Below are 12,709 nucleotides of genomic sequence, written 5' to 3' on the forward strand. Positions count from 1 at the left end.
TGCAGTGGTTAATAACCATTTCGCTGGAAAAATTCTTCCTCATGTACAACCAGAACCTCCCCTGGCACAGCTTTCACTTTGCCCTCTTGTCCTATGGCTAGTTGGCTGGAAGAGCCCGACCCCCGCCTGGCTACACCCTCCTTTCGGGTATATCGCACGGCCCGTGCCGCTGCGCTGCTCGGATGCTGCCGCTCCCCTTCCGCTCCGCGCTCGCTCCTACACGAACCCCGCGGCTCCCGAGGCGGACACCCGGGACCGGACCAGGGCACTGCGCATGCGCGGAGCGTGCCCGCTCTCCCGACGGGGCGGGGAGCGCGCAGGCGCCGCGCCCGCGGAGCGCTCTGACAGGGCGGCTCTCGCGAGAGTTGGTGCGGGACCGGCGGCGCGGCGGGCGGGGGGCCGGGCCGGAGCGGCGGCTGAGGCGGCGCTGGAGCGGCGGCCGGGCCGGGCCGCGCGGGGCCGGGCAGGCGGCGGGAGCGCCCAGCGCTGCGCGGTGAGTCCATGCGTGTGGAGGGCCGCCGACTCCCTTCAGCCGCCGCCCACCGCGGGTCGTGCCGGGGCGGGGAGCGCTCACGCTGAGCCCCCGGTGCTGCGGCCTGGGCCCCGCGGTGCTCCGCTCTCCCCGCTGCGCTCCGCAGGACTCGCCTCGGCGCCGGCCCCGTGTCCTGCCGGGCCTTGGCTGGCGCGGGGGGTGGAGGGAATGTGGGCTCTGCCGGTGGGGGGCTGGTTGAAATAAGCTCTGGGCTCTAGAGGCGTCATCTGCTCGACGAGATTCCCGGCTCACGTACAGGGAACACCGGGCGGGGATTGCTTTCCTCTCTGCCCTACGGCTGGGGAGTGCTGGCTGGTCGTGGTTCTTAGGGCTTATCTTTTGTAGTCCCCAAAAAGAGTTCCATAACTTAAGGCCGCTTCCAAAGGTTAAAAGGCTGTGAGTACCCTGTAGGCAGGATAACATCCCTTCCGCACTGTCTCCAAACACCTTTAGGGTCATGTTTCAAACGTGAATTTCTCTGATAGAGAAGGCCGTTTTTCTCTCGGCCTCTTCCTTCTCTCCTGAACTTCCTGCTTGAGAACCAGTGCTGGTTTTGAGGGATAACGTTTGACTTGCCAATATAGTTTCAAATAATCTGTAGAAGACAAGGACGCAGTCTTGTTAACTCCCACAACGTCTGACTCAGACACCTCTTTTATAACCTACAGTGAAAACTCTTCTGTAGCACAGTTAGTAACTGCAAGAGCAGTTCACAGATACAGTGCTTAGGGAAGTTAATTCTTTGTTTCAAAAAGTATTAAATGCCCGGGGTCAAGGGACAAAATCTGAAGGACCACAGATGGTTAATCAATCTTCAAACACGGTGTTGTTTGTAATTCATTTCTGTGCAAACTTTGGATATTGAGAATTTGTCCCACAAAAAGACCTTTCAGTTGTTATCATCTTTTATTAGGTTGATTGTCTCGCAGTGTTTTGCGTATTTCATAATACCAGTTAAGCTTGTAACATTTAAAGCAGTTTTAGACAGTTTAAAATAAGGAAAAAAAAAAAAAAAAAAAACCTTCCAGTAAATAAATTCTGGCAGAGGTGAAGTCTTCTGTTACCTGATAAAATGTTTTGATCTGATAAGTATTACCTGTGCTTTGTTCTGTAGCTTAGTTTTGTAAGTGATATCTTGAGTTGTCTGGTGCTGAAGCAGGTTGAATCACTTTAAGCTGGTAGGTCAGGGGAATCATTTGTGATCCGGAATGTTCTGGAGTTTATATGTTGATAATATATATTTTACTTTGTTCCTTTATTATGTTATACTTCCTTATTTGGCTAATTTGAATTAGTGTTCTACTCTTTAGAATTTTTACGTCCTATTCTTTTGTCTAGAGCCTCACACTTGCATTTTTGCATGTCTTCCAGATGATGTATGCACACAATTTTCTTTCTACCACCCTCAGTAATGTTTTGTCCTAAAAAAGCTGATGAACTATAGGATCTGATTCTCTCCAAAATCTCCCAGTGAGTCTATCTTGCCTCTCTTTGGCTTTTCTAAATTGTCTGTTGTTCTATTCCTGCCTGTATCACTTTCCAGAAGAGCAGTAAAACAGTGAAAAGAGAACAATGAGAAAAGCTCTCTTTTGTTTAAAAACCATGCAGTTTCTAAGAGTAATGTAAAAAGCCCACCTTTGCTTGTGTGCTTTTTGAAATATCTGTTGAAGTGAACATGAGAATTGTTTCCTGTTGGCCACGACAGGGAGGTTTGGATTTATAATTACTTTTATTCCATCCTGAGCTACAGCACTGCTGCTAATGAGCATTAAGTGTTTGCTGCATCTGCTGCCTTTTCTTCCTCTCACCCCTCCCAGTATTTTTAAGAGCAAAGGAAGTCTTGCCCCAGGTCACAGTAAGGTGAGAAACGCTGATATTTTGAGAAGTCATAGTCATTTCTCTAGCAAGATCATCAGATAATTTTTGTAATACGTAATCATTGTATTAATATATTGACTGTTTTTCATTCATACCAGTCTTACTCCATTTGCAGTCTGTGGACTGGGTTAACTGCAGTAACATGTCTTGTTGCACTGCTCTCTGGCTGAAGCAGATACAGCTGTTCTTTATTTTTCTCCTCATGCAGTTGGTTTGGTCATATTTTAATAACGATGTGTCTAAGAATATGTGTAAGAACTTATTTAATAAGATTGTAAGCAGCAAATGCTTCCTTAAGAGACTTTAAGGGAATTAAGCCTTGACTTTACTTTTCCTGACATTTGCTGTGTGTGTATCTTGGTTTAATATTTTCAAAGCTTTGGTGCCTAAACTTCAACTACACTTTTGTCTCAAGTCAGGAAGGTTGAAATTTAGTTCTACACTGCAGCTGCTGTTAACATTGTTACCTGGAAACATCACTCCTTTGTATGTTGACAACATATCTGATGGTGGTAGTAATACTAACGCATGTTTAAAGAGTATTGCATGATAATTCTCTTTCATCTTCAATTGTGCTGGAAAATTTCCTAACATTGTGCTGTTACTAAGTTCGGGGAAATGCCTGTATAGTTCTTGGAAATGCTGCATCAGTTTCTCTAAGAAAGATGCATATTAACACCTTCAGTTGAAAAAAGGTAATTCTTAGCTGGTAATGCAGTACTGGGTAGCAATACTTGTGTGCCACCAAAGAAGGAAAATTTATAAGTTGAAGTAGTTTCTTTCTTTAAATGTGTCTCAAGCCGTTAGTGTATACTTCAAGTTGTGCAACTTCGTGTTACATTCTTAGGTTTGGAACTTGGGGTTTTCAAGCCGTGCTCTCTTGGCTGAAGGTGTTTGTCTTCACGTGTGGTGTGCTGGTGTTAGAAACACCCAAAGTAATTTAAGTAGCACTAGAAATAGATGATGCTTACCGTGAAAGATACAGGACAGGTAGATAACAAGCACTGAGCAGTTTGCATTTTCCATTGCTTCATGCACTGTCATTCATGTTGCCCTTTAATGATGCTATAATAGCAGAAAATTATCAGTACCATCAATTGACAAACCCCAAGAGGTCAGGTTGGAAAGGTGAGGAGAGAGTGAACACAGCACAGTAGAAGCAGCAAAGAGAAAATACTTCTGGTGAAGGGAAGTAATTATTGCTCTTTGAGTGCGCTGGTATGATGTGGAAGACTCACATCAGAAAGAAGGGTTTTCATCAGCCTTGAGACTAAAATTAAATCTTTCATAATTACCAAAATGTAGTTATGATGATTCACTTTATGGATTTCATTACGAGTGTTGGTCAAAGCTTGGATCCAGTGTATTTATTTCCATCAGTCACGGGAGCACAGGGAGATTGTTCTGTTGGGATCTTTGTGGCAGGTGACTGTTTTCACCCTTGCTGACGTTTCAGTAGAGCTGTGTAGGAGGACCAGAGAAATCCCAAAGCTCTGACCATGTGGGGACCCTGCTAATCTGGTCTTTTTTGGATCAAGGTGAATCCTGTAAATACTTCCTCTCATTCTGCCAGATTCCTGTGATAGAATCTCAATTCTGGTGTTTGCCTCGAGCTTCATTATTCTCTACAGGGAGCTGAAGGTTGGGCAAACATGGGGCTCATGGAATATAAGCATGTTAATTGCTGAACTACATTTATGTAAGGCAGGTTTTTCTCTGAAATGAGAAATTACTGTTGCCATCTGCTGCCTTTGCATGCAGCAGGGCTCTTTCTGGGCCACAACCACAGAGCCTGAATTAGCAGATGCGTGGGTTCACCAGTGTTTTTCAGATCTCTTCTGTCTTGAATTGCCATTGACAAGTCCCAGCTCTCTGTTAGCTCTTCAAGGTGGGTTTTAGCTTATAGACTGTCTTACTTGTGTTTTGGTGGGTTTTTTCTGATTATTTAGCTTCTCTGCTATCAAATGTAGTTGGAGTTATAGTAAATAATTTCTATTCAAACCCGAGAGCAGGATTTAAGCCTTTTCAGTGTGTATATATGACTTGCCAGGTTTGATTTAATGTGCTCTGTGAGCCTGTAAGAGATACAAACTTGCTGATTGTCAAACTGAATTACAAAGATTTTTTAACATGTTCTGCCGCTCAAAGCACTGTGATTTAGGATGGTTGTTTTTACTTAGAGTCAGGCCAAACTTTTGTTTCTGTGTCATATTATTTGAGGACACTTTCTGATAACCATATGCATTACAAAAACCCAATCGCGCTCTCTGCTTTTGTCTAGCTTGTATTTAAATCGACATGAGCTGTATGAATGGCCGAGGCCAAACCATCGGCGCGGGCATCTCCAGACAGGTCTTCCCCAGGGCAGCCGGTGGGAGCGGAGGGCATCCCCTCGCCTACGGCGGGCTGTGCCAGTGCCGTGGTGCCGAGCCCGGGGCTCTCCTCCCGGGCCCTCGGGGAGCTGGCTGGCCACGTCCTCCCCCCGTTCCATCGCTGTAGTTACCGGTGCGAGGAGCGGGAGAGATTCCCGGGAGAGGCGGGAGCGGGGAGGGCCCGCCCGACAGGGCTCCGCCGCGGGCAGCGGGACGCTGCGAGCCCCGGGGCGAGGACCGGCAGTGGCTCCTGGCGGCGGTGCCGGTGCCGCTCCCGCCCCCGGGAGCCGCCGGGGCGGTCATTGGCCGCGGGACGCGTCACTCGGGCGAGCCGGGCCCGGGCGAGCGGCGGCGGGAGGAAGCGGCGGCCGCGCTGCGCCGGGCGGAGGGAGCGGCGCTGGGCGCGGCCCCGGCCATCGATCCGTGCCACTTCCCCTAATGGCCCGTCTCTTCCTCCTCCTCCCCTAGGGCGGATCGTCCCCCGGCCTCCCTGTATGTGAGAGACGGGGCCGGCGCCTCGCACGGAGCCGGGAGCCGCCGCCGCGGGAGGAGCGGAGGCTTCGGGGAGCGCTTCCTGCCCACCGCCCGCACCGCCGGGCGCGGCAGCCCCAGCATGGAAGCCATCGCCAAGTACGACTTCAAAGCCACCGCGGATGACGAGCTGAGCTTCAAACGGGGGGATATCCTTAAGGTAAGTGGAGGGCTCGAGTCGGGAGTTCCCTTTTTACCCCTGGGCTGTTCGGTTTCTCTCTGAGTCTCTTCCTGTCTGTCTGTCCTGACCCTCTTTTGGGTCCCCAGAGAATGCCGGAAGAATCTCCTTTTAATACGGAGCCTCAAGATCTTCTAAATCCCAGTCACACCTCTCTGAGAGCAGGAGAGGCTGTTTAGTTTCAGTATTAAGCATGCATCCCCAAGTCTCTCAATTGTCTCTTCTGAGATTGGAATATTTGAAAACTTAATCATAAACAGGGCAGCAAATAAGCAGAAGTACAAGATAAAGGGGAATTCAGTGTAAAGATTATGAGAGGAAGCCCCATAAAGTAATCAAGATCAATTTCTTTGCCTCCTGCCAAGGATTCTAATATCAAAGAACAGTGATTGGATTATTTCTCAGTAGATAATCTTTTGGCATCAGTCTGTCAAATATTGAAGCTGAGTTTTATCTTCAGTCCTGATGAACTGGAGTGATAAACTTGCGGCTGAATATATAATGGATCTGTTCAGATGTAAGTGAATGTTGGAGTGCATTAGAGGAATTTTGGTCTATAGTTCTTTCAATATATCAAAGGCTTTTTAGGCTTCATCTTGGCTATATTACCGGAATTTGAAAAAACAGTTGAGTTTCTACAACTATCATAAAACTGGACACACAGAACAAGCCCAAAATTTTATTTTGGAGGGGAGTAAAATACAAAAATACTTCGTGATTTGGCCTCAGTGAAGTGGAGCTCAGAGCTTTCTGGCTTCCAAGTAATAAGAGCCATATTGTATAATGGAATTCATTCATACTCACTATTTCTCCATGAAGGTGGGCTTTACCTTCCTAGTGTGATATATTTGATGGTAAGGTGTTTTTAAGCTGCTTTTTTTTCTAAAATGCTTGGGGTAGAAGCGGTTTCAAGAGGTGCTTTCCCTGCAGATGTAAGGCTGTAACTGAGTGTATGCTGACAAATCAAGTCCTGCAGACCTCAGTGGGATTACTCATCTGCTCAACATTTTTGCCAGGGAAGGGCTTGATTTTAACTACTATTTTAAAATAAGCTGCAAAAAATAACCTTTATGTGTAAACCTAATATGTGTCTTTTATAGCTGATATTTCAACAGTGGCTTTGTTAAAAGTGTGAGGCAATAAACAGATAAAGGTTGCTAAAGCAACTTTGAGGTTTTAACTTATAAAATGATTGCATCTATGTATGTCCGACACATCCCTGCCCCATAATTGGCCTAAAAACTCCTGTTAGACCTGTACACCTCAGTGCCACTGTGTGTGTAAATTACCAGGATATTTCCTAGGGCTATTTTTAAATGTTTGAGACTGTCAGAATTTTGGAAACCTTTCGTGATAACATTGTGGTTTTTTGGTGTTTTTTTTTTTTTTTTTTTTTTAAACCTGAGCTGCATTCTTCTATTTTGGGTTACAACTATCTGCCCTCAATTTTTATATTGTATTTAAAGTACAGCATTGCTGAAATCAGCTTGTAGAAAGTGCTGAACAGGAAGGAAAAATGAAGTATAATGAAATCTAGTTTACTGTATTCTCAGCTATTTTCATTTAGTTTGGGGTAGAAGTTTGCTTAAGTATATGAAGAAAGATAATAAAATTTTTATTTGTTTAAAATATGTTCTTCTCTAAGAAGTAAAGATACATTTTAAGTTTTTAAAGTTTAGTTTGTGTTAAGCGTCTTTCATCTGTGTGCAGTGGCTGATAGTAAGATGTTCTTGAATCCTGTCTACTTGATGTCATCCCATAGATATAAATTTTGTCACACAAATAGAAACATATGTATGCTGTTATACTGCATTAATAATTATACTTTTCCTAGAATACAAAGAAGGATTTTCCTACTCTACCCAAAATCTGGGCTGAACAAAGCATTTATGAACAGGTCTTCAATCTGTATTTCCTTTCTTTTCAGCTCATAGTCATATGAAAATGCTCACAAATTTTATGTGTTTACCTCATTGATGTACAGACTGAGCCACAGAAATGGTAAATTGCTCAAGATTATCACTAAAGTCAATGGAAACATGAGGAGTTTCAGGAATCCTTCAGCACATAGTTGAGCTGAGTTCTGTGTGGTGTGGTGAGATTCACTGTGTAAAACCAACGAATTTCAGACAAATAAATCCAAACAAGTTAGAACTGTTCCAGTTTACCCAAACTGACAAACTTCAGTGGCATTTTGTTGCTTTGAAAAATCTGTTTCACTTCAAATGTGTTTGAGGTTGTGGAAATTAATTTCCACCCAAAGTGCTAGATCTGTTTGTTAGAGCTCTTTTCATGAGAAATCGTAGGGTATCCGAGTCATGTGCCCTGTGTGATGTCTCTCATTAACCAGGTCAATCCTCCTGTCCTCAAAGGGGTTGGGGAGAGGAGTAAACTTGTAACATGTTGAATGCTCCTGCTCTCTTCAGTCCCTTGCTGAGGGCCGTGTGTTACCTCACGTATAGTGAAGCCTTTTTATTGTGAGACAGCTGTGGTGCTGCACTCCAGAGAACCACATCAGCCTGATGGCCATTTGAGGGTGGCAGAGGACTGATTTATAGCAAAATGTGTCACACAAAGCAAGAACAACATCTCTAACCGTTTAATTCCCAGTCCTTGGAAGTCCATGTTTCTCCTTGTGGGGAGAGAAGGCAGAGATGCCCAGTCTGGTTGCTCTGACCTCAGCAGATAACTTGCCTGTGATGTCATGTGCCATTACTGCTGCCTACCCACAGATTCAGGACCTGATTGAATAGCACTTGAACCGGAGCCATTAAGCTGGTTGTTAGTAATCTTGTGGCTGGTTTCCAAAAGTGAGTGAAGATAGTTGACCTTTGGCTTGCAATTGTAAAACAGCTGAGTGAAGAGGAAAAGTGCTTGGCCTTTTTTTTTTCTTGTGGGCACTACGTGGTAAAAGCTACTTCTATGGTTTCTGTAACCCTGGCAATACAGTGGGTCCCCTACCCTTCTGTCCACTGGTTCTGTAGCAGTGTGTGGTACTGCCTCTCAGGAGATGTTCACTGGCAGCTTTCTCTAAACTTCACGTACTCTAAATACTACTTGCTGAGCCTTTTCCAAAGAAAGGCAAGATTACTGCTTCCTTCTGTGTCTTCTGACAGTGCTGCTGCTCTCTAGCTTCATGCTTTTCCTGTTGCTTCGCAGGAACTTGTTGGTGACTGGGGTCCTACTGGGAGGGGTGAAGGTGGCCTGTCCTGTTACTTAAAGTAAAATAAGGAAATCTTGATTTATGGCTTTTGCACTTTGAACAGTTGACAGTTGTCCTGATGCCTTTACAGTCTTCACCCCCCTTTTTTTTAATAATGAAGTTGGGAGGAGTTAAATTCAGTCTCTGTATTTGTTACTCAGATTTTATGTCCCCCAAAACTATTGGCCTTCATGCTAAGTGGCAAATACCCAGATCTAAAGTGTACTAATACTTGCTGATGGTTTGGCAGGAACCAAGGGGAGAAAAGAAAAATCACCATTCTTTGTCATCTCATTGTAATTTCTTTTCTCCTCCTAAATCTAATCAGAAGGGTAAAGTTAATGCCATGGTGCTCTGAGAACTGTTTCTATGTGGTTAATGCAAGAGCACTAAGCATATTACTAATTATCTTAAACATTAGAATAGTTTTGTTTTTAAACTATAAACTGCTGCTCCATTTCCTCTTTCTCCTTTTGTCGTGGGGTTGGGGCACAGTTGGAAAGTGTTCTTCTGAGCAAGTGAATAAGTTCCTGTTCCCAGTAGATGTCAGCATAATTAATTCAGGGGTGCTTAGAGATTGTTTTTATCACTCAAATTGTTCAGGTGTTTTAAGTAGAAGGCCATCATCTTGAATTTTGAGGTTTTCGCTTTTGTGTGATACACAAACCTGCTTCCTTACATGCTAAAAGAAGGATTTCCTTGATAGGATTTTGATTGCTTCACAATTTTGTTCAGCAAAGTCAAGATTATTTTTCCCATTCTGATCATACACTTGATAGTCGCTACAGGTTCTGTCCACGAGTGTTTGTCACCACATTTATTTTGTCAGCCCTTAAGAGGATTGAGTGTTTGCTAACAGTTGATGCTGAGGTGGCATTTTCAGTTCCTGTATGAAAACCATTTTTCTGTGTCAGGACAGAGTGGAACAGTTTCAAATAGAGGCAGGAAGATGATAAATGAGAGGAGAACTGTCTCCTTTATGCTCTTTGTCCCTCCTCGTCTGTGACCTCACCTGCATTACGTGTTATGTTGTGGTGTCTGTCCTAGAGAATAGAAATTCATGGCTTGCTGAGATGTGCGAGTATTTTCTTGGTTTGCGTGAAACTGTCTCCACATTCATCCTTCTTCTCCCTTCTTTACGCACTCCTCCATAATTTCCCATTTGTTATAATGGAATGGACTCAGTGTGGTCTTTATGATTTTAATGTGTGAGAAACAACTTTATGAATTAATGATTCAGCCAAATTGCAACTACTATGTGCTTTATAGTGAAATAGGTCAAATATTAAGGTGCCCAGAAAAGTTGTGGAATTCCCATCCTTGGAGATACCCAGACAAGTCCCTGAGCACTCTAATCTAATTAGACTTGCTTTGAGCAGGAGGGTGGATTGGGTGACTTCCAGAAGACCTTCCAAGCTCCATTATTCTGTGACTTACCTGTGAGTGGCAACTCTGCTGTGTGTGATGGTTGATTTGTAGAGGTGTGCTTAGGTCATGTTCCCTGGCTGCTGGCCTTGAAGTAAGATGATAATTGCCATCAATATGTGATCAATATTGCAGTCTAAGATGGCAAAACTGTCAGAACATTACAGAGACATAAAACCAAGTACAGTTATCTGAAATGTAGTTGATTTGGCAGCCCGGCAGTTGGAGATCTGTGTCACAAAGAGATGCTGTTATAAGGGGCTGATCTGCCCCTTCTGATCTGCCAGTGTTCAAGGCCTGGTTTGAGTGCAAACTTCTCAAACATTGTTCCTCTTATGTATGAAAGTAATCTGAAGGTGGGTTTTGTTCCGTAAGACAACTTCTGTAGGCATCAGGGTGAAGTATGTGGGAAGGAAATACCTAATCTTAACAAATTGTGTGCTCTGTATTTGTAGAAGAGCTTGGACCTGCTTAGACCAAGATCATATGTTGCTGAAGGTATTTCTGTGCAGGAGTCATAGATATGGAGTATTCAGTCTGAGAGTAAACACAAGCAAGGAGTAAACACATTCCACCTTAAATATGGCATCTTTGTTTTTATTTAGAAGGTTTTTGTGATGATTGCTTAAACTTGTCCCTGAAAGCAGAGAAAGATGAGCTCTTGAGCCACCTGAAGGCTGCAGGAGTTCTGAATGTTGAACAAACACTGACTGTAGCTACTGGTCAGCTCAGCTGATTTTGTGACACTGCCTTAGCACGCGTTGCGTTCTGTGATAACTGTGGAGGTGGTGCTAATTTGAAACTCAGCTGTCTTTGCCAGTTTAATAGAGGAGCTGTTACAGCCTCTCTGCAAGGTCCAGCTTGTGATATGCCAGGTGTGACATTAGCACAGGCATAGCAGCAAATCGAATTTGGCTTGATAAATTATTTATCTGCTTTGTTCAACCTGCTTGTCGAACTGCAACCAATGTGATGTGCTTTTGTTTTCGTTTACTGGCAACACGAAAATGCTGCCTCCTATCTTTGTTCAGGTGACATTTCTGTTGCGTTAACTATTGTAATTAGGGATTGTCTGAGAATTTCAGATCAATAACATCTGTTGTACTTGGACATCCTAGGTGTTAATGAACTAACTTTGTTTTAATTTATTGTTTTAAATTAAAATGGTAAAAGCTTGATCACAGCTCGAGGGAAGAAAAGGATTATAATTTTTAGTGGCACGTATTAAGGTTTGGGAGTGTATTCGTAGATTTCCAGTTTGTGTGCAGAGCCCTGCTGATTGCTGCTGGAGGGATCCTGTTTGTAGTGATATTCAGACTTTTCTGATTTCTCTTTACAATTAATAAGGATCCAACTAAGCGAGGGAAGATAAGAAATCCGGTTTTTCTGTGTAGAGCTCAGCTTAACAAGCAGTAAACTGTATGACCCCTTGATCAAATCCATTGTGCTTTAAAATTGCCAGGGGCTGCATACCATAAATCAAATACTAAAGCCTGAACTTCAGGAAAAAAAAGTCCTGGGTTAAACTAATCCTATTTTATGAAAATGTAAGAAAATTAGGCATTAGTGCCCTAACAACACTAGAGCAAATAAATCTTATAATTTCAGATTGAGCAAAAAGGAGCTTTAATTTACCAAACTTGATTAATTTTACAGTAGAAATCTAAACTAGAAGAATCAGTAAAGATAATGTTTGGACATTTTCACAATTGCTGTGAGAGTGAAATGTTGTACTATAAGCTATTATGCTGAAGATGGCAGATTTCCATACTTGCTCTTTATCCCTGAATTACAACCTTTGCTAAATTTTTAATAATTCTATTTATATGCTTTTTAAAAGGCTTGAAGAAGCAAAGGTAATTTTAGAACCATAACAACAATTTTACAAATCCAGCCAACACACCTACACACATGTCCCTCAGCTCCCCCAGAAAAGCACATTTGAAGCCATTCACATCAAGAAAGGATTCGACAGCAGACAGGACTTAGTGGTGGTGAGTTTTGAGTTTTTCCTGTGTCTCTCTGTGGCATTGCCTTTCTTCTGGTATGTGGTGTTGAATTGCAGAACGTCCTTTCCAGGTGTGACAGCAGAGCATTGTTGCAGCAGTGTGTCCTGAAGTGTCTGTCGGGTCTGTGGGTTTTTCTGCACTGTGTGGTCAGGAGAAGGGACTGGATCTTCTTTGACTACAACCAAGCTGACCCTGTGGTGGCTGGAGTAATGATAATCCCGCTGTTTGATTCGATGTGGAGTACAAAACTCACACAGGAGTCTGGATGAATACTTTGCTGCGTTAGTTAATGTCTGAGCTGCTACTCTTAATTAACATGGTGTAGCAGAGGATAAGCCTATTTCCCTTCTTCCCCCTGGCCTTTTTTTCAGTGCTAATGGCATGGGTCCTAGCCAGGGAGATGACCCTGTGACTTGGGAATAGAATATTTACATAGTAAAGTGACCAAGGGAATGCACTTCTTTCTCTGGTGCTCAGTCTTACAAGCCTTAGAAATGGAGCATTTGTGTCGTTATCTGTTTCACTGGGACACTAGTGAAAAAAGGCACTACATCCAAGAGTTTTATGTTATATTTGCTTCAT

The 12,709-nt window shown here is 43.6% G+C and overlaps 1 protein-coding gene across 1 annotated transcript in view; it reads left to right on the plus strand.

Annotated features, from left to right (window-relative positions):
* The first annotated feature begins 349 nt into the window (after window positions 1-349).
* GRB2 (growth factor receptor bound protein 2) overlaps window positions 350-12,709 on the plus strand; it is a 51,186-nt gene continuing 38,826 nt past the window's right edge. The window contains exons 1-2 of the mRNA XM_040081711.2: window positions 350-493; window positions 5,251-5,473. Of these exons, the coding sequence (XP_039937645.1) occupies window positions 5,396-5,473 (78 nt within the window). The 5' untranslated portion in view covers window positions 350-493; window positions 5,251-5,395. The remainder of the gene's footprint in view (window positions 494-5,250; window positions 5,474-12,709) is intronic.

This window comes from Hirundo rustica, chromosome 18 (assembly GCF_015227805.2).
Source record: "Hirundo rustica isolate bHirRus1 chromosome 18, bHirRus1.pri.v3, whole genome shotgun sequence".
Lineage (NCBI taxonomy): Eukaryota > Metazoa > Chordata > Aves > Passeriformes > Hirundinidae > Hirundo > Hirundo rustica.